Source organism: Ambystoma mexicanum, chromosome 1q (assembly GCF_040938575.1).
Source record: "Ambystoma mexicanum isolate Mex_15411 chromosome 1q, UKY_AmexF1_1, whole genome shotgun sequence".
Lineage (NCBI taxonomy): Eukaryota > Metazoa > Chordata > Amphibia > Caudata > Ambystomatidae > Ambystoma > Ambystoma mexicanum.
Genome location: NC_090922.1, coordinates 695,460,716 through 695,483,718, shown reverse-complemented (window position 1 = coordinate 695,483,718; position 23,003 = coordinate 695,460,716). Strand labels below are relative to the sequence as shown.

The window sequence follows — 23,003 nt, the reverse complement described above, 5'->3', positions numbered from 1 at the left end:
ACATTCATGCAGCATGAATGACTACCCCCTTGCAAAAACCACATCAAAATAGTGCCATGTCACCCAACCCCTCCCCATCTCAGCTACCCAACACACCATGGCATGGCATACAATGTGAAAGCAACCAAATGAATGCACAACACATGACACAAGTGTCACAAAGTGCACTGTCCCTAATGTAAACAGGTCACAGACAATATACTCTCAGTAATCAATAAGAAACAGCACACATGAACAAATACTTACCAGCAACACAAAACATCAGTACAGGATGAAACAGTGGCAATATATGAGAGTAAAAAATTAAAGTACTGCAAGTGTCACAACCTGACTAAGGCAGCACATCGACCCCTTCCAACTGCAGAGTGTTGTTGTCAGGAAAATGTGTCAGTGTACTGCATACAACGTGAACTGCATCTGCAAAGGAGATGGGCTTGTTAAGACATGAAGAAGCTACATGTATATAAGGATAAAGACATGGATGCACAAGCAAATATCAATCCACCATGCAGTGGAGAATCGAACAACAATCCCTACTAGGGATGTACACACGGTTTTGATTAGAGACTGGCCACACAACTCATGGGAGCCCAATGTCACTTTGTAAGTTACTGTCACTTGGTCACACTCTTTGCAAGCCCATGGAAAGGGGAAGCAGGAGGGGTGTGTGTGTCAGGAACCCAAGCATCTAACCCAAAGACAGGACAAGCCTGCATGTGCCCAGCTGGAATACACAGTGGATGCCTACGGGAGCCACACAAAGCAACACACTGTAAAAAAATAAATAAAAATAAAAATAAAAATGGCCATGTGTGGACCACGGGGGGAGGCCACCCAGGAGGGACGGGGTACAGGGTGCATTCCAAAACCCACATGCGTGGATGTTGAGAGAAAAAAAAAACCTCCATGGGCTCATGGCCTGCACGGCTACGCTACAGTGGGAGAACTGATGTCGCTGTCATCACCCTCTGCTGCTACATCAGGAGGTGGCCATGATATGGGAGGCAGACCATGCAAAGCCCTGGTATGGTCCTCCATGACAGCAAGAATGCGGGTGTGGAAGGTTTGGTTCTGGAGGATAATGGTACAGAGATCCCCATGCAGCACCTCACGGCTAGCTGCCTGCTTGGCCTCGCGTGATGCCCGGATCTCCTGACGGGTTACCTGGCGCTCAGCTGACAGTGTACGTGTCAGCTGCTCCAGCTGCTGTTCTGCCCTTGTACTCCGGGACACCTCAAGTTTACCCAGAGTATCTCTGAGGAAGCTGTGTTCCAACCTGAGGGCTGCCCTGTGGGCCTGTGACTCTATAGATATGGCTGTGCGCAGAGTCTCCAGTCCAGCCCGTCAGTCCCTGTTGGACGCCAACATGTCCTCCCTGTGTGAGTGGCAAATGGCGTATGTTGCCTGCTGCTGGAGCTCCATCTGCCTTTCAGGGGGGAGAATGGAAGTGGGCACCCTATCCATTGCCTGAGCCATCATTTCACACGATGCCCCCTGTTGTGCTGCTATACTGTACATGGAGTTCTCCCACACAGTATTGCCTGGTGGTGCACGGTCACTGCGTTGGCGGGCACCACACCTGTTTGGGGCAAGGCGATGTGCACCTTGCTGTGCTGGCACTGCCTGAGGCTGCAGGACTGCATTCCTCCTGTGATCTGCTGGCCCAGGAACAGGAGCAAATATTGTGGAGTGTGACCCTGCATCTGTAACCGCCAAAGGCGGACATTCCAACACTGAAATCCCGGACAGCATGGTCTGGAGGAGAAATGGTTTTTCACCCACCACCACCCCACGTCCTCCACTGCTGCCTGGTTGTGGCTGTGATTCCTCCTGGGTCTGCACCATCTCCTCCTCCTCCTCACCAGCATCAAGTGCCTCATCACCTGTAAAAACATTAAAGATAACAAATGGAAACAGGCATGAGCACCATAGCACACACACATAGGCCTGACGAAGCAGAGATCCAGCACATAAATTACACAAGTCCCACATGACAATAACCCTGGCATGAATGCACTGTCAATGAGTTGGAAGGGGAGGCAAAAAGCAGACACTGAGGACTCCAAGATGGAAAAGCAACACATGTGCTGCATGCTGGATTGCACTGGCATTACACATTAGCCTGTGAGTGGCATGTCCAATACACATGCATGACACATGCCAGCACACAGATGGCACATAGCATAGCCATGGTACATTTGACAAGTACAGCCATATGGTAGGAAATAAGTACTGTCACCCATCCATGTGAGATGGACATCATGAGATGAAACAGGCAAAATAGTGTGACAAAACACGCATGTGCCACACGATGCAACAAATCCAGTGTTCACTGATGCAGTGATGGCAGGCAGATGGATACATCAATGGTTGGTCACTTCAACATGACAGAAGACAACAGTCATGTTCAACATTCAAACAGGGCCCAAAAATGATTGTGTGCGGGCCATTACTCAATCAGCCTGAATGGTTAAATCATTCCCATAACAAGGTAATAAATGTGGGCCATTGTCGGGTGTAATCTATGACAGAAGTATGTTACATTTGTGGCGGTACGGCTAAAAAATGTGTGGTAAAAATGGCAAGGATAAAAACAATCAGGCTGAATGAACAGGAAAACATTTGGAACAATGTTGTTGCAAGATGACAGTTGAAGGGCAACTGCAGTAATCTGGTGCAAATTGGCAACTGTTGTCAAAAGGGATACTGTCATACCCAAACCCAAGGCTGGGGAATGGTTTGGAGGGACCACATTGGTGACCCATACCAGTCATGACTACACAGCTCACCTGGCACTCAATCAGAACACATCACCCAAACAATATACACATGGATTGCACACACATGCATGGGCACTCACCGGACAATGCTTCAAGATCTGTTAGGTCTCCCACGCCTCGGATCTGATCCTCTGTGATGAACCCTCCAGCGACAGACTCATTTTCAGTGAGTTGGTCGTCCTCTGGTGGAGACCCACCGCCAGTCACCAGAGTAGAGGCATGATTGGAAGCCAGCTTGTTCTTTGCTTTGCGTTTCAGGTCATTCCACCGCTTAGAGCAATCATCAGCTGTGCGCTTCACGAATCCAAGGGAACTAATGCGGTCCGCGATGGTCTGCCAGTGGGCCCTACATTGAGCAGGCGTAGTCTTGCACCCTGCAGTCACCACCATTTTGCAGCTATGTGCCAACACATAGGCCACAAGTGCATCTAGTTCGGCATCATTGAAACTAGGCTTCCTTGACATGCCGGAGTGTGTAGCCGTGTTTGGGGTCCCAGCCTGTACTGCAAGAGCACCCTTCTTCTTCTTGGAAGGTGGTGCGGACCCTGAGTGGTTTAAGCCGCTCTGGTTGGTAGGGGCAGAAGTGCAGGTGGACTGGGCACTGGAAGTTTCCAAAGGCACAATGACCAAAGGTCTCACTGCAGGCATTGGCTGCAGGGTAATGTTGGCAGGACCAACCTCGGTGTGATGGACTTGGACTGACACTGTTCCGCCTGGGAGACTCGGAGCTGGGGTGGATTGAACTACAGCTGCCCCTGCAGCCTCCTCACCCTGGCTACTTGGGGCAGCAGATGACATTGCTGCCCCAGATCCACGTGGCCTGGTGACAGCAACTTTCACCGTCACACGTGGCTTAGACTTGGTGACACGGAAGTCAGCCTGGGAGTCATCCTGTGCCGTTTCAGTTGACAATATGGGCCGGTTTAACAAGGGCTGAACTGGGATGGTGTCAGCTACATTTCCCCCAACCATTGGGGGTGGGGGGCCATAGGTGTCCAAGATTGGTCCTCTACACACTGGCCTCTTGGGACACCCTGCACATCCTGGCCACGTCCCCTACCGCGCACACCTCTTTGAGCTCGGCCACCTTTGCCTCCCTTACTGCTTGGTCGCCTCCCAACCATGGCACTGATGTTGGTGTGCGTATGGGAGTTACAGTTAACAATTGTCCTGGGCAATTGGGGTGAAAGGGGTAGGGTACTAGATGGAATTCGTACCCTAGTGCTCTAGCAAGGCTGTCTGTGACCCCATGGGGAAGATGACGGGTCACGCAACGCACAGGCACCCCGAAAACAATATTAAACGTGCACGCAATCCATGGTAGACCACGTGCGTGGGAAAATGAACCCACACTATGCTGTGGCACCCAGAAACACAAATATAAGCGTGCGCGCGATACACACAGCCTACAATGACCTCTGAAGGGGTACGCGACACACGGGGGCAACCACAGTTGGAAAATACGTGCGTGACTCATCGTCTGCCTGGAAAAAGAACGTGAAAAAGATGCGCGTGTGCGCATTGGCAACACCCCCGCCAAAAGAAGAATTGAACGCTGTCTAAGTAAACAGGGAGTACGAACTGGAACCGTTGTGAAGTAATTGCGTGTGAACCGACAAGAAGTACAAGAATCACCCGCTCGCTCTCCACAAACAGCACGTACGAGAAAATGGCGTCACTTCGGCGCGTCCACGCTAAGGCCCTTTCCTCCAATTGCATGCAGTGACACACGGACGTGCAGTTATTGCACGTGTACAATCAACATGCACCCGTGTTGAGGGCAACACCCTTGTGTGTCACGTCACAGACGTGCTTACGCGCTAAGGGCCTTTCCTCAAATTACACGCTGACGTGTTGTTTTTTCATGTTCTGATTCACTATGCACCCGTGTTGAGGGAAACGCCCGTGCGCGTTACGTCACAGATGCGCTTATGCGCTAATGGCCTTTCCTCGAATTACACGCTGACATGCAGTCTTTTCACGTGCCAATTCACTCCGTATCAAGCTGGCCACGCGAAAACACACAGAAGGCCACGCTCCTGCCCAAAAGGCCATTTTCCAGCCCCCCAGAGCCCCGAGCACGCTCCCACCTGCCATCTTCTGCTGCCTGCCTGCTGCCCACGTGCCCTGCTATTTGGTGCCTGCACGTCAGCCATCTGCAGGGGTCCAGTTGCTGTGTCCACCCCTGCTGGAACAGAAGACTCCCAACTGGGATACCATCGCTCCACAGCCCAGCCTCAGGACCCAGTTGCCCACCAACACCTGCCTCGGGGGTCGCCATGTCGGGGCAAACACCGTCCGGGAACACAGCTGACCCCCAGCCAGAGAGGCAGAGGGCTACCAGCTTCACCGATTTGGAAGTTGGTACCCTGGTGGAGCAAGTTCTTGGGCATTATGATGCAATCTTCACACCATCGCGCGCCAACAGGAGGGGACAGGAGAGGATCTGGGAGGACGTAGTGGTTGCCATCAATGCGGAGGGGGTGGCAACCCGCAACATCAAACACGTCCGGAAGCGCTGGGAGGACTTCAGGTCCAGGACCCTCAACAAGGCCCGACGCCTCTTGAAGGCAGATGATGCAGAGGGGTGCCGGGTCAGCCTGACCAACATCCAGATGAGGGTCCTGGAACGCATAAGCCCAGTGCTCCACATCCAGATCCTTCAGAGGCAGACCCGTCTGGAGTTGAGCGGTAAGTGGCCATGCATTGCTGTGTGAAACAGGGCATGTTGCAGTGTGCTGGTAGTCAGCTAATTGCCAGTATGTGTGACATAGGCCATGTATGGATGTGTGCGTGCAGGGACATCATGGTAATGCATGTGAGACCAGTCATGCGTGACCACATGGATGGTGCATGTGTTCCAATGCGACAGGGGAAGAAGCATGCGGAATGCACACATGACTGCATGCCTGTCTCTGTTCTTGGACATGGATGGGGTGTGAGAGATGGGTGCTGCTCTCATGTACATGTATGGTGTACATGTCTGTGTTTCTGATGGTGTACATGTCTGTGTTTCTGAGTAGCGTGTGTGTGATTTTGAAATGCCATGGATGCATGACACATGTCCGTGACGATGTGTTGATTCACTTATGCAGTCTAGTCATCCTTGTATCCACTGTGTCTGTGGTGTACAAGCCCTAATGGATGACCCTCGGTGATGTGTGTGCATGGGATCAGTATGAGCCATGATGCATGTGAGTTTGAACCCAACATTTCTGTCAATAGAGGCCTTTGTACATGGATGCTGATGTTGATTGCATGCGCCGTGCCTGTTTCTGCATGTGTGTTGCCTGCATTGACCCATGTGTTGTTGAGGGACAGGATGGAAGTGATGTTTGACAGTGCCACTAATGTGTTATTGCTTCCTGTCTAGGGGACTATTGTACAGTACCCTGATGCTTGTGTTCTATGTCTCCCTCTACGCAGCATCGAGACAGCGCTGTGGAGCAAAGCGGCGGGGATGCCTCCACCGGGTGGCGACGCAAGGCCCAGCCACCCTCCCAGGAATTGCCATCATCTGGGACTGAGGGGACTGGTGCAGCGTCTGCCACTACGGCTTTAGCGGAAGGGCCGGGTGAGCCCCCACAGGGGCTTGCGATGGCGGAAGACGGTGCGGAGACATCCAGGTTGGTGGTCTCCACAGAGGAGGAGGAGGCCGCTAATGAGCCGCACATGGGGCCTGGTGGGGGTAGTACCACTGGTGCAAGTGGTGCAGTCCAGGGCCAGGGGCAGGAGGCAGCACAGGTCGCCGTGGAGGGGCCTGTGCATGTCACTGTCCCTGACCCTGTGACTGCACCACCATGCACCAGCAGGGATGCCCCATCCCAGGCCCGTCCGCAGGTAGGGGGGAGGCCCACATCATCTGGCACTCCACTACCAGCGGACGAGGAGACCCCTAACCGTATGGGTTCCGTCGTGATTGGTGTCGTATTGCGCATATGTGTCATTTGAGATGACATGCGTGCTTCCTGGGGGACCACACACGCCATTACGAAGAGCTGCGTGGCAATGTGGCACAGTTGGGAGGTGCCCTGGTCGGAGGGTTCCTACATGTGTTGAGCACTCTGGCGGCCCTCTCCTCCTCTGAGGAGACTATGCGCCAGTCGTTCTCCCTGCTGTCTTCCGGCCCAGATTCCACCAGGGCCCCCTGTGGACCTGGCCAGACCAACACAGCCAGCTTGGTGGAGCTCCCATCCCTGCCACAGTCGGGAGTTGAGGTCCAGCAGGGGTGGACACCCCACCAACTGGAGACCAGCAGATGGAGGATGTGCCGGCATCATCGGGCAGGGCACATGGACAGCAGCAGCAGACTCAAGGTGGGAGCGATGATGGCTCGGGGCCATCAACATCAGAGGGGCAGGCATCGGCCGGAGGGCAGGAGGACCCTGGAATGGGAGTGTCTTCCGTGTGGCAGCGGTTGGGCCAGCGGATAGATGCAGAGCAGCAGCGGGCGGAAGAGGCGCGGCTCACCATGTTCAGGGCGGAGTTCTCCATGCGCCAGGCGTTGAGGCAGGCTGAGTGCCTCGAGGCAACTCGCAGGGAATTGGAACAGGCCATGACTGCATCCCTGCGAGACCTCGGGGCCAGGGCAGAGGCCCGCTGCCGGGAATTGACATGGAGTTCGATGATGCCCTGGCCCGGGACATCACAGAGTGAGCCGTAGGACTTGCTCGCTGCCATTGTATATAGTTAGTTAGTGTTAGGTTTCCTTTCTGTTTTTATTTATTTTGGGGTGCTTAGACAATGCCCCACGTTTTTGTATATAGTTCTTCATTAGGTAATTTTTTTTTTATAGGTTTAATTTCAATGATTGGGCACATGGACCTTGGATAAATAGTTCGACAATGGATTTGGCTTCTTATTTCTTTTTTTCCATGGAGCAATGGTTTTTTCTTGTTTTTGCACTTTGGATTTGTTTTGCCGGACTGACACTTTGGACACGTGCTTTTGGATGGATTTGGATTTTGCTATCATGCATTTTTGGTTTATATTTTGGACATGCAGCTTTTCATTATTTATTTCCATTTTTGTGTGTTTCATTTCATTCCCTTGCTTTTGTGTTTAATACATTTTTATTTCCTACTTCAATGTGTGGTATTCTCTCTTTGGTTTCATGCATGTCACAATGTGTGTTTTCTCAATCACATGCACCCATTGTGTGGTTGTGACGGAAATATGTTGATGTGCATACTTGCCATTTGGGATGTATCATGTGATTGGGATTTCATTGTGGGGTGGATGTAATACCTGGTTGTGTGTTTGGACTGGGGTGGCGTGGGGTGTGATTTGGGTGCCCATAAGGCCCATGATTGTGGACCGTCATGAGGTGTTGGGGGGACATGAGTCGGGGCCTGCTGGCAGGTGCCTGTCACTGCTGGGTGGGTGAGTGGGCGGGGGGTCATGAGTCGGGGCCTGCTGGCAGGTGCCTGTCACTGCTTGGTGGGTGGGGGTGCAGGGGGACATGAGTCGGGGCCTGCTGGCAGGTGCCTGTCACTGCTGGGTGGGTGGGGGTGCAGGGGGGAATGTGTCCGTGCTCACTTGTGCATGGTGACATGTGGGGTGGCTGGGGGAATGGCCAGGGTGGATGGGCTGCCTGCGGGGCATGGCCAGGGGTGCAGGGTAGTCCCCAGTGGGTGGGCTGCCTGCAGGGCCTGGGGTGAGAGGGCACACCTGGGAGGACACACGCTGCAAATTCGCGTTGAGGCACACCAGGAGTACACGTACCCCTCCTGTGGCAGCAAAAACGTGTGTGAGTCTCCCCACGTACCCCTCGGAATACACGTACTCCGCTAGCCCAAGCCCTATCCTGTATGTTACTTCACGTGCAGCCCCGAAATACACGTACCCTGCTCCCCAAGGCCTATCGCGTGTGATTCTCCCCGCGCACCCCTCGAAATACGCGTACCCCGCTAGCCCTAGCCCTATCGCTTGTGTTACTTCATGCGCACTCCCCGAAATACACGTACCCCGCTAGCACAAGGCCTATCGCGTGCGATACTTCGCCCGCTCGCACCCGTCAGAATACAAGTACCCCGCTCGCACAAGGCCTTTCGCGTGTGATTCTCCCTGCGCATGTCACACACTCACCCTCACCACTCAGTGTTCCTAGTGTTCCCCCTGCCCATTCTCACACCTCCACCCCATCCCGTCCTCTTGCCCGGTTCTGGGACTCTCTTGTGCTTTCCCCGAGTTCCCATGTGCCACTGCGCATGGTTCGACATGCTGCCTACTCGCGGAGACGCCCGTTCCATTGGCGTGTTCCTTGGCGATTGCGAGACCGGCTTCTTCCGCGTCACATGACCAGCATCTCCCGCTCACGTGTTTCAAGTTATGTTCACGTGATGCGATTACGACTCATGTGACCGAAAGGTAATAGGCAGCGCCGGTATTTAAACAGCCGCATCCCAACACTTAGGTGCTTCAAGCTGTTTATTTGGACACCTGTTTGGCACTACACTTATTCCTTCGGATTACTTGGACACTGACCTCGGATTATTCTACGGACTGCTATTGGATTTCCCCTGGCTTCTGGTTCTTGCTTCATTGGATTCCTTGTTACGATTCACGGACTGCCTTCTGGACATTTTACTTCCTTAATCCTTTGGAACTACGTTCTGCTCAGCTTCTTTGTCCGAATTCTGACAACAGGTGGGACCGGCACACGCAGCTCAGTGACACCTACTGCCCTGCAAAACGAAACAGCCTTGCTGGCTCCCAGAACCTCCTCTATAGGTGTAGCAGATACTCCACGGCCACTTATTGGTAAGACCGTTCCACTTCCTTGTTGTCTGGTTTGTTATTGCTGTCTTAGGCTTGTTACTTAACCAGTGCTTTTTTACAGTGGTTTGTGGTTCCCAGAGGTCCACGGTTCAGGAAGATCATCTCCCACCTGTGTCCTCAAAGTTTGTACAGAGAGTGATTTAGATTCTCTCTGTGCGGCACTTGTGGACAGGGGACTCTTCTGACTACACGACAGTCAAGACACAACAGACTGTGAAGCCATCCTGTTGTGTAGTCAATGGAGGGAGCCACGGAGGCCCCCTTGGCCACTATGGTCCAAGCCATAACCGTGTTGCGTGCAGATATGGCCGCAGCAAACACTGCCATTCATTAACGTTTAGACAACATCCAAAGCACTAGACACCCCCTGCCTCCAGATGCTGAGTTTGGGGATGCTTCACCAGCGTCATCAGCCCCACACCCTGTCCAGCCTCCAGTTCCATCCCCTCCAAATCCCATACCCATGGTACTCCACTCACCTTTTCCATTGGCTGCCCCCGAGAGGTTTCATGGGGATCCTAGTAAGTTTAGAACTTTCTTGAATCAATGCAAATTGCATTTCTTGTGTAGGCCCCAAGCCTTTCCAGACTCAACCACTAAAGCAGCATTCACACTCTCACATTTAGCTGGTTCAGACGCTGCCTGGGCTAACCCGCTTCTGGAAAATGATAACCCAGCACTTTATGATTTTGATTTACTGGTCACGGAAATGTCCCGGGTGTTCGACACTCGTCACAAGGTTCAGTCCCAAGATCTAGAACTCCTGGAACTGGGACAAGGGAGAGGGTCCTTAATTGAGTATATAACAAAGTTCAAACAGCTTGCAGCCGAGACCTCATGGCCTGAAAGTAAAAAGGCTGTTGTGTTTTATAGAGGCCTAAACAACGCTATGAAGGATGCTCTTGCTGTTGTTCCCTCCTTGCCAACCTCTTACCCAGACTTAGTTGACCTAACCCTACAGTTGGACGCCAGGCGTTCTGAACGCAGGGCTGAAGCCGGTTTTTCTCATATGTCAAACCCATCTGTCACTCCTGCTGCCTCCAACACCAGTCACGAACCCATGCAGATTGGGGGCATAAGGAGCCCGATCACACCCATAGAAAGGGAACGCAGAAGGGTGGACAATGCATGCTATTATAGCGGTGTAACTGGTCATTTCATGAAGGAGTGTCCCCGCCGGCCAAAGCTCAAGTCTTTGGGTTTTCGCAGTGCTCGACTCTAGAACCGGGGGCTGGGTTGAGCGCTCCTTGTTACATCCCAAATCCTATTCCTGCATTCGGTCGCATCAGGCCCATACATGTAAAGGTATTTATCCAACCCATGCCTGATGTCTCACACCCGGTTACTATTATCATCGACTCGGGGGCCACGGGTATTTATATTGACATCACGCTTGCTCAAACCCTGAAACTACCTCTGCTAACTAAAACCAGGCCAGAACCAGTGCAGGCAGTCGATGGTACATCTCTGATTTCTGGACCCATCAAACAGCAGACAGTCCCAATGCTCCTGACCATACAGGCTATACACAAGGAAACCCTGAGTTTTGACCTCATCTCGATGCCCCAGTTTGGCTTAATATTGGGGATACCTTGGCTCCAGGAGCACAATCCGTTACTAGATTGGAAAGCAGGTACTGTGCACTTCGAATCTGATCTCTGCCAACACTATTGCCTACCAGCAACCATTAGCAACAACACACCCGCTCAGCCTTTGGGGGCCATTGCTCACTTGACTATAGAGGATTCTACGATTCCCCCAACTGAACAGCATATAGTAGGGCTGATCTCCACACTTGTTCCCACCCAATACCAGGATTAGACAGGGGTGTTTGATCGTGGTTCATCTGAAGTCCTTCCTCCACACCGTTCTTACGATTGCCCAATAGACTTAGTTCCAGGTAGTGCTATTCCCACAGGCCGGATTTATTCTCTTTCTCCTACAGAAGACATAGCCCTGAAGGATTACATCCAAAAGTCCCTCAGCCTAGGCCATATACGTCCTTCCACTTCTCCAGCAGCTAGCCCCAACTTCTTCGTCCCCAGAAAAGAGGGCGATTTGCAGCCGTGCGTGGATTATCGCTGGCTTAATGCCATCACAAAAAAAGACCGCTACCCCATTCCTTTAATCACACCTCTGCTAGATCGCCTCACACACGCAACTGTCTTCACTAAACTGGATCTCTGTGGGGCTTACAATCTAGTCCGTGTGCGCCCTGGAGACGAATGGAAGACCGCCTTTTGCACCCGCTACGGGTTGTATGAATATACGGTCATGCCATTCGGTCTATATAATGCACCGGCCACATTCCAGAGATTCATGAATTACATCTTTTCCGATATCCTGGATGTGTTTGTCATGGTCTATCTAGAGGACATTTTGATTTTTTCCCAGAATATGAAGGATCACGTACAACATGTTCGGGAAGTGCTTTCTCGTCTACAAAGACACTCCTTGTTTGCCAAACCCGAGAAGTGACAGTTCCATGCAGATTCTGTGGAGCTCCTCGGTTTTCATATCACGTCCGGGGGGTTGGCCATGAATTCATCTAAGGTGCGGGCGGTGTTGGACTGGCCGGTCCCCAAAACCATGAAAGCACTTCAGTCTTTTCTTGGCTTTGCTAATTTCTATAGGCGTTTTGTCTCTGGGTTCTCGTCTCTAGTGGCGCCCCTTACTTCCTTGACGAGTCCTTGCACTCTCTTCCTGTGGACAGAGTCACACCAACGAGCCTTCGAGGGTCTCAAAACGACCTTCACTACCACCCCTATCCTACAACACCCGGACCCTGAACTACTGTTCATCGTGGAGGCTGATGCCTCTTCCTTCACCTTGGGTGCGGTTTTGTCACAGACCTGCTCTGCCACTGGTCGGCTTCACCCCGTGGCCTTTCACTCCCGCAAATTCACTGATGCTGAATCCCACTACACTGTGACCGAATAAGAATTGCTAGCCATCATGGATGCTTTCCGTGTTTTTGGCGTCACCATCTCTTGGGTGCTAAGCACCGGGTCACGGTTTATTCAGATCATCAGAACCTGCAGGATCTAGCATCCTTGAAATGTATCAACAGCAGGCAGGTCAGATGGCATTTATTCTTTGCGGCTTATGATTTTGTTATCAAGCATCGCTAGGGTTCAACCCATGACAAGGCAGATGCATTGTCGCATTCCCCTGTGGGGGTGGCTTTGCCGGTGTTTCTGGATACTCTTCTGGATGTCTGCAAGGTAGTTTGTTTGTGTACACCAACCTTGCCTTTACTCGAAGCTGTTCGGAGCTGGGTCACCCTACACCATGACCAGTTGTCTGAATGGGATCTTGCGATACATGATGGACTACCCTTTGTTTCCGATCGCCTATTCTTGCCCACTGCAGATACCCGCAACATGGCCTTGGAGTGGTCCCACAATGCCCCTGTTCATGGACATCCCGGCCAGAAACGCACGTAGGCGTTACTGAAAAGATGGTGCTGGTGGCCGTCAATGAAGAGGGACGTGGAATATTATGTCAACTCCTGTGCGGTTTGCGCACAATGTAAACATCGTAGGGGTCGCCCTGTGGGTCTCCTGCTTCCTTTACCTGTCCCTCCCAGGCCCTGGCATACCTTGACCATGGATTTCATCACCGATTTGCCCTGGGTCCAGGGCTTTGATACCTTGTGGGTGGTCATTGATTCCTTTTCTAAGATGGCTCGTTTCATTCCCTGCAAGGGCATTCCCTCTGCTCCTACACTGGCCTGGCTCTTTTTTGAGAACGTTTTTTATCTCTTCGGGCTTCCTTCGGTTCTCATCTCAGATAGGGGTTCCCAATTTACGTCACGCTTTTGGCGTGCTCTGACCAAACTACTTGGTATGGATGTCCGCTTCTCCTCGGCATATCACCTCGAGACGGACGGCCAGACTGAAAGGCTCAACCAAACCTTGAAGCAGTATCTACGCTGTCTAACTATGCAGATGCAAACATCCTGGTTGAGAGTTCTGCATTCACAGAGTTTGCATACAACAATGCTGTGCATTCCTCCACGGGGTCTCCCCCTTCTATGTCCTGTATGGTCAGCACCCCCGTGTTTTACCCTTCATGGATCTACCATCCTCTGTCAACCCGGCTGCCGCTGCTTGTGTTAGGGACCTGTCCTCCATCCACGCGCAGGTCTCGACCCACCTCGTCGAGGCTCAGGCGTCCATGAAGGCACAGGCGGATAGGAAACGGGTGATGGCCCCGTTGTATTCCGTGGGGTCCGGTGTCTGGTTGTCTACTCGTCACTTACGGCTGGTGGGTTGCCGGAAGCTTTTGTCTCGTTTTGTAGGACCCTATGTAGTCACCCGAGTTATCAACCCTGTGACCTATCGTCTTGCACTCCCGGGATCCTGGCGGCTTCACCCAGTTTTCCATGTCTCCTTACTCAAGCCCTGTCCCGCTCCTACGTGGCTTTGTGTCCCTGTGGCTCCGGTGTCTCTGTCCACCCCGGATGTGTTTGAGAGCTCTGCTATCCTGGGCTCCCGTGTCTGTAGGGGTTGTCTTCAGTATCTTGTGGACTGGTCGGGGTATGGCCCGGAGGAAATGTCCTGGGTCCCTGCTGCTGATGTCAATGCCCCCCGCCTGGCGGCACGGTTCCATGGGGACAATCCTTCGTGCCCACGGGGTCGTGGGCCTTTGGGTGGGGGATCTGTCACACACTCACCCTCACCCCTCAGTGTTCCTAGTGTTCCCCCTGCCCGTTCTCACACCTCCACCCCATCCCGTCCTCTTGCCCGGTTCCGGGACTCACTTGTGCTTTCCCCGAGTTCCCATGTGCCACCGCGCATGGTTCGACATGCTGCCTACTTGCAGAGACGCCCGTTCCATTGGCATGTTCCTTGGTGATTGCGAGACCGGCTTCTTCCACGTCACATGACCAGCATTTCCCGCTCACGTGTGTCTAAGTTACGCTCACGTGATGCGATTATGACTCATGTGACCGGAAGGTAATAGGCAGCGCCGGTATTTAAACAGCCACATCGCAACACTTCGGTGTTTCACAGCTGTTTATTTGGACACCTGTTTAGTGCTACACTTATTCCTTCAGATTACTTGGACACTGACCTCAGATTACTCTAAGGACTGCTATTGGATTTCCCCTGGCTTCTGGTTCTTGCTTCATTGGATTCCTTGTTACGATTCACGGACTGCCTTCTGGACATTCTACTTCCTTAATCCTTTGGAACTACGTTCTGCTCAGCTTCTTTGTCCGAATTCTGACAACAGGTGGGCCCGGCACATGCAGCTCAGTGACACCTACAGCCCTGCAAAACGAAACAGCCTTGCTGGGTCTCGGAACCTCCTCTATAGGTGTAGCAGATACTCCACGGCCACTTATTGGTAAGACCGTTCCTCTTCCTTGTTGTCTGGTTTGTTATTGCTGTCTTAGGCTTGTTACTTAACCGGTGCTTTCTTTACAGTGGTTCGGGGTTCCCAGAGGACCACGGTTCCGGAAGATCATCTCCCACCTGTGGCCTCAAAGGTTGTACAGAGATTGATTTAGATTCTCTATGTGCGGCACTTGTGGACAGAGGACTCTTCTGACTACACGACAGTCAATACACAACAGCGCACCCCTCGGAATACACGTACCCCGCTAGCCCAAGCCCTATCGTGTGTGTTACTTCACGCGCAGCCCCGAAATACACGTACCCCACTAGCACAAGGCCTATCATGTGTGATTCTCCCCGCGCACCCCTCGGAATACATGTATCCCGCTCCCCAAGGCTTATCGCGTGTGATTCTCCCCACACACCCCTCGGAATACACGTACCCTGCTAGTCCAAGCCCTATCTCGTGTGTTACTTCATGCGCACCCCGAAATACACGTACCCCGCTAGCATAAGGCCTATCGCGTGTGATTCTCCCCGAGCACCCCTCGGAATACACGTACCCCGCTCGCACAAGGCCTATCGCGTGTGATACTTCACGCGCACCCCTGAAATACACGTACCCAACGCCTATCGCGTGTGAAACTTCCCGTGCACCTCCCAAATGCACTGTCCCGGCCCTGTGAACTGGTGCAGGGTTAGCGCGGCCCTTTGCGCTGCATTGGGGATTTCAATGGCTTATCCTTGCGCAAGGGGCGTTCTTGGGGGCGTAACTGGGGCTGCGGGATATTCTCTGCGCCAGCGCTCAAAATGGCTTTGATATTCCATGAATACGCGGTGCGCCAGAATGCTGTTTAGCGCACACGGCTGGCGCACGCTGGCGCACGCTAGCTCTCTGCGCTGCTCGCGTGCGCTACCTCTGCGCTGAAATCTATGAATTACCCTAATGATATGGCCATTGCAGTAAAAAAATAAATCTAAAACGAAATATTAAACAGACTTTGCAGTGTTTTCCCAAATGGCTAGACCAATGAAGGAGTATCAATCAAAACATGCTAAGTGGTTAAAGAGCTATCGTCTTTCGATTTTCGAACTGTAGCTTGGCAAATTATGTTTAAAACTCCGGCAATGCATGATAGCAGAACGATTGGCACATTTATGGTAAAACCTCAGGAATCACTGCTACGAACCCAATTTACCCTATTGATTTTAACTGACATTGTCATTAACTGACATTGCTCACCCTTTTACAAAGCTCTTTTTATATAAAGAAGATGATGCTCTCTGCATAAATCTGTTTAATGATTAACAACTTACTTTAGATATTGACGAGGCCTCCAGTGCCACGCCCATTAAAAAACTGAAAAACGCACATGGTCCAGGACCCAACAACTTATCGAACGCGAACAGAAAGACAAATGAGGAAACTGGATGCGTGTTTTACAGAACATTTTTGGGAAGGTACTAAGAGAAGGTATGTTCCCAGCTTCCTGCCAAAACTCTATTTTAGTTTTTAAAAAGGTGAACGGGTTGGACCTCATAAATTACAGACTTTTAGCTACTCTAGATATGATATGATGCTATGATAGGTTATTTATAACGCGCTTAATACCCAGAGATTTCTAAGCGCGGACCTGGGGATCGAACCTGTGTTGCTCTGTGTTGTCTTGCTTCCAAAGCGAGTACGTTGCCCCTGAGCTATCCTCCCGAAGACTGCGCGAGGGCAGCTATTCGTCACCATAATTCAAGAAGAACTGTAAAATTGGGACTTGGCTCAAAACTGGCTACACGTATTACAAACAGGGTCCTGCAAAATATGTACATTCTCAAGAGAGTTACTGAAAGGGCGTTTTTATGTATTACCGCCCCTCTATACAAGACTTAGGTTGATTTCAGCATGGCCTTTGATAAGGTTACCACAAACATTTTATGAGCAAAACTAATAAAATGGGGGATTCTGATGTGTTTGCTCAAATTGATACATTTATTCTATAGCAATACCTTAATTCAGCAACACTTGGATATCTGGGGTAGATTATCCAGTTCAGTAAATACCAATTTTGGATTGAAACAGAGGCACATTTTAGCACCCCTGCTTTTTAATCTATAGATATTGAACATGGCTACGTTTCTGACTCTGGTACGCACTTTTCCACAAAATTGCCTATAGTTTATTTCTTTATTTATTTCTTGAGCATTTGTTAGGTGCCCATACAACAAAATGATGTTTCCAGGCACCACAAGGCAAAAGTGGGGAGGCAGCATGGGGAGAAAATAACAGTAGCAAAATAGTCAAATATACAATTGTGGTACTACTAGGCTTGTGACATTCGAACGTGCAAGTGCAGTGAAGAGAAGTGCAGGAATGGAAGGGAGTGGGGGACAAGGTAAGGGCAAGTGCTGGTGGGAGCCAGGGAGGGAAGTGCCAAGGGGTGCCACGGTGGGAGGCCACTGTCTAAGTGCTAGAGTGGTGGAATCCCAGGGGTGGGATGTACAGCCACCAGGCAGTGGGCCCGCAAGGGCAGTGCTGAAAGGGGAGGGTGCGGGTATCGACTAGGTAGAGGGCCTGGTAACCGGATGGGTTCATAAAGGGCCAGGCCTCCAGTCTAAGTGGCAGTGAGATGATTAGCAGGGAAAGGAAAAGGGGAAATAGGTAGAGAAAAGCAGAGTTTTGAGAAGTTTCCAGAACTTGAGGAGGTCCGGCTTAAGTTTGAGAGGAGAAGGAAGGCTGTTTGGTAAGAGGGGCACCAGCCGAGGAGAGGGGCCTTCCCCCCACTCTCTGTTTGGAGAAGCGTTTGATGAGCAGAGAGTTGGAGTTAGAGGAGCAGAGGGCTCTAGCAGGAAGGTAGTTAGGGAGATAAAGTTTGAGCTAGCGTGGTCCCAGGCCCAAGAAAACCTTGCAGATGATGCAGAGGGTCTTGAATTTGATACTCACAGCCACCTGGAGCCAGTGGAGAGATTTTAGGGCTGGAAAGATACAGTCGCTGGGCTTGAGGCCAAGGATAAGTCTTGCAGCCCTATACTGGATTAGCTAAAGGCGACATAGTGAGGAAAGGGGGAGGTTGTGGAAGAGGCTGTTGCAGTAGTCCAGCCAGAGAGGACCAGAGCTCTGGATACATTGAGCTTCTTGAGGAAGGTGCCTCTAAGCAGGTGAAGCTGGAAGTGGGCCTTCTTGGCAAGGTCCAAGATGTGAGGGTTGAAGGAGAGAGAGGAGTCGAAGATGACCCCAAGGTTTTTGGCCCCACAGGATGGTGAGGCTAGAGGGCCCAAGGAGATCGGCCAGAGGGTAGGAAGGAAATAGGGTGCAGGTGTCCCAATAAGAAGGATCTTTGTCTTATTGGCATTGAGTTAGATACCTGGATGGCGGTCAGAAAATCGGGTGGGTTACATAGATGATGTTGTAATTCTGGACCACACTAAGATTGGAATAAAGCGAACCATCAGTGCGTTATTGAAGTATTCTAGGGAAAACTCCCTATGTATCAATGAAAAGAAAACACATGTCACGTTAGCTAATAAACGAAAACTGAATAGAGAGGTTAAGTGGCATTTACAAAACATTGCAATAGACAGCACACAATCCTGTCCATATCTCAGTGTTCTAATGGCTCCTTAGAAATTGGGGAAGATCGATCTCGAAACCAGATGAACAGCATTCCAAAGAATGCCGGTAAAATGCCTTTGCTCATCAATATGGAGGCTTTAGTTCTAAAGGCCTTTTTCACATTAATAGATAAAGCCTCATTTCTGTTTTGGGATTGAAGTCCATAAACTGAACAATCTGGAAGGCTTTGATAAACTCAAGGGTATATTTTGGAGGACAATCCTGGGTTTTCCATACTCCACAAGATTGCAGCCTATTAGGCTAGAACTGGGCATAACCTCCACCAGGGTGAAAGCCAAATGTAGAGTTAGCGCATTTGTGTTTAAAATATTATTGCAAGTGGAGTGCCCTCTCAGTAAATTCATATTGGACATCATGAATATTGCTCATTCCCTAATTGACATGATTAAAAGAGAAAGTTACCCTATTCAAAAGCCTCAGATTTGAGCAACACAAATGCTCTGAAGATGCAAAAAAGAAATTACAGAGAAAGCAAAAATGCGGGATTATGCACAGAATATTGCTGAGGTGAACAAACGCAAACATATCCAGGAAGGCATAACGGTTACTTATACCTATAATCGGGCCCAACAATACCAAATTAAAGATGTACAAAACCCATATGTCAGCAACTGGATGCTGTAGAAACAATGTGGAAATGATCAAGGGGATCATCCAGAAGGACATCCTACCTTCAAGTAAAGAAGCCGAGACAGCAAAGGCTGGTTGAGGTAGGAGCAGGATATCCCAATTGGTGCTATGCCAGCTATGAGTAGTGTATGCAAGAGAAACTTCCAATTGACACCTAAAATCTAAGTGTAACATATGGGTTTTAATAATAGAATTCACCTGTAAAAATAAGATCACGCCTAGACATTACTTCATAGAAAATTAGAAGATGTATAGAGATCCACCTGTGAACAACTTGATCAGGTCGAAACCCTTGGAAAATAGTCAACTAGAATGTATAGCAGGGGTGCCGTGCCTCGAGCTGAAAAGCATGAAACATCAGAGGCCAATTGCAGCAAGGGTGCCATATCTCAGTCGGCTTCTACTGAGTCCAGTTGCTCACAGGTTCTTTATTTGATAATCGGGGGACCTACATAAATGGCAGGAAATTAAAAAGGCACTCTTTGTATGCACTGTCGCAAAAGAATGTAGTGTAATACATAACATTCACACTTGGTTTATGAAACATAAAGCACACATATGATCATCAGTGCGCTCCTTCTAGGCACCTTCAGAATACGTTTTTATAAAACACTCTGGGCCTCATTTCAAGTTCGGTGCTGTGGGGAAAAAAGAGGTGGTAATTCCAATACTGCCACTTATTTGTGCGGTAGCAAAACTATCAACATTTTTCCTGCACCTCCGAATTATAACTTTGGAGGCGAAGTTGAGGATTTACCTGCAGGAACAAGCTACAGGTGAATCCACTACTTTACCCCCAAAAATCAACAGATTTACCACTTGGTAATTGCACCAGTGTATACGCTGCTAAAAGTCCTCATGGAGTACTATGGACTCCAAAAATGGGGACTTATCACGACTTGTAACATGGTAACCCCACGGGACCAGGTGGCAGTAACGGTAATCAAGTTTGGCTGTCCTTTGGCATATTTACGCCTGAGTTGTCACCAAACTCTTAATGAAACCCATTACAGTTTACAAACATTTAACTATTGTTTGTTGTCTTGGTATAGTGTTGCACATAGACATGTATGAGTTGTGTTTTTGTCCCTGCCCGGGTGGTAGGGGGACCCAAAGAGGCGCTAAATATTGTTTAGCCCAAGGCTCAGTCTGGGCAACGGCCGGCCTGATAACCTGATCTTTAAATCGAAGCATATTAAGAATTGTGTCACGTTGTGGACAAAATGGTGTTGCATATTTCCTTTGCTGTAGTGCACATGAACAAGCTTGAACATGGATGCGCTACTGAACTTTAATATGTTTTTGTATTTTTCTCTTACAGTTAAGAAGTCGTCTAGGTGAGTACAGTCTGCTATATAATGTTATTAATAGTAACCATGTTAATACAAACAATAATGAACATATGCCTTTATCATTAAAAAATGTATCTTTATAGACCTAGCCCGTGGGCTGGAACACGAGTTATGAGCACTGAAGACCAAGTTAAAGGCCTAAGCGCAGAGAGAGCATTACACAACATTTAGAGGCCCAGAACTCTACAACCTGTGGGTGGGGTTTATCAAACTAGTATGTCCCAGCGATGAGGGTGGGAAATAAAGGGTCATCTGCTTAGATATGATGCTTGGAACTGGCTTGTTCCCAGAAACCACATACACAACATTATCAGAAGGGAGGGGCGGGAGCTACAAACGAGCCTCTCCACATCTGCTGGCCTGGTAAGGTATTGGAGTGGCAGTGGGAGTCATGGGGAAGAGGCCGGGCCACACCTGCCAGATGCGGCCCAGCCCCCCTCAGCAAGGTAAGGAGCTGCGCTGGGGATGTGAATTTGGTGCCAGGGCCTCGTCTGTCAGGCGTGGCTCAGGGGAGGAGGAGGTCAGAGAGAGCACTATGCTGAGAGCCCTGAGCAGAGTGGTGGTGGAAGGAGGGCTCTCTGTGCGGCGCTCCTGTGATCAGAGGGAGCCCTGTGCTGAGATCCCTGAGCTGAGTAGACATCGCACTCACATCAAAGGGAATGATTTGGCATTCCCCTATTGTCCAATTTCCAGGCCATGGGGATTTCCGAGCGATACCGGCTCATATGGCCTCGAAATTGGACAATGGGAGAGTGCACATGTCCCTCCCCTGGGATACAATGGGCCTCATTACGAGGTGGGCTGTAAGGGATTACCGGCACCGGTAAGGGCACTGGTGCCGGTAATCCCTTACCGCCCTACTACGAGTTCCCTTTGTGGGTCCTCCCTTAACGCCTGGTTTTACCAGGTGTTAAGGACAGGACCCGCAAAGGGACTTTAGAACTGATAACGGTACCGCAATTTGCGGTACCGTTATCAGCGCCTTCCCCATTCCCATTGAGCCCTACGGGGGCTCAAGTGGGAATGGGGAAGGGCCCTGGTGAATGGGGAATTACCGGCCCCACCAACCTTGGAATAGGGCGGTTATAGCTCCATTCACCAGGGCGGAGTCGGTAAGGTTTTGGAGGCAGCGCCATGGTTACCTCCAACCTCGTAATGAGGCCCAATGTGTCTTATTCAAGACTGCTTAGAGTTGTTGCTTGGAAAAGGCTAGTTCCAAGCAACCACATACTCAATGTGATAAGGAGGGAGTGGCAGGAGTGACAAACGAGCCTAGCTGCATCGCTGTGTGCGGCCGGGCAAGGTATTAGTGACTGTGGGCATTACGGGAGGAGGCTAGGATGTAGCCCAGCCACTCTCAGTAAAGTAAGAAACTGGGCTGGGTGGTGATATTGGTGCCTGGGCATTGTCTGTCAGGTGCAGCTCAGGGGAGGAGGGGAGTGGTACTGGCAGCAAGGCTCTCCTCACAGCGTGACCGTGATGAGAGAGAGCACTGTGCGGCAAGCCCTGGGGAGAGTGGTGCTGGCAATAGGACTCTCAGCATGATTGATTGATTGACTGATTTGTTATTTATTATGCGCCTATACACAATTGTTTCATGGCGCTCTCATGATCAGATGGAATCTGCGCTGAGAGCCCTGAGGAGAGCAGAAAGTGCACTCACACCAGAGGGAATGATGCCGCATTTCCATATTTACCAGTTTCCGGGCCATAGGGGATTTCTGAGCATCTTGTACGGCCTGGTAATTGGCCAATAGGGGAGTGCACACTTCAATCCCATGGCACATAATGGGCCTCATTTCGAGTTTGGAGGTAGCCATGCCGCTATTTGCAGCATGGCTGCCTCCAAATTCGGGTCCGGGTTCCCTGAATGGGGACTTACCAGGTAATTCCAACTTTGGAGGACCCGGTAAGTCCCCATTCAGGGAAGCCATCCCCATTCCCATTTGAGCCCCCATACGGCTCAATGGGAATGGGGAGGGAGCAAATTACGGGCCCATTATTAGCTCCCTGGTCCTTAAGCAGCTCCCGTGCCCACCGCTAAAAGACATCGGAATGTGACGGCAAGGAGTTAACGGCACCGGAATTCTTATCAGTGCCGTTAACCCCTTACCGCTGCACTCGTAATGAGGCCCAATGTGTCTTCTTCAAGCCTAGACCGGATTATGGGCCTCATCACGCGTTTGGTGGTACTCAGCAGTAAATCCGCAGAGATACCACAAAACTGTAATACTGTTACTGCCACTGCCGGATTACAAGTGGAGGTGGTGGTATTGGTCCCCATTTATTTGGCTTCCATAGGACTCCATAGGCATTTCAGTGGAATTACCGCTGCAGTAATTCCACCACAGTAATTCCACCAAAAAAGGCGAAAAGTTGCGAGATTTACCCCCAGCTCAGAGCTGGATGTGAATGCTCCAAGTTTCTGCCCAACTTGTAGTTGGGCAGTGCTGTAATGTGGCGGTATACAGTAATACATCCGTATCCAACC

The 23,003-nt window shown here is 50.6% G+C and overlaps 1 protein-coding gene across 1 annotated transcript in view; it reads left to right on the top strand.

Moving 5' to 3' along the window:
- Positions 1–23,003, top strand: part of LOC138558241 (E-selectin-like) — a 405,907-nt gene that overhangs the window by 368,402 nt on the left and 14,502 nt on the right. The window contains exon 18 of the mRNA XM_069642666.1: positions 20,482–20,497. Within this exon, the coding sequence (XP_069498767.1) occupies positions 20,482–20,497 (16 nt within the window). The remainder of the gene's footprint in view (positions 1–20,481; positions 20,498–23,003) is intronic.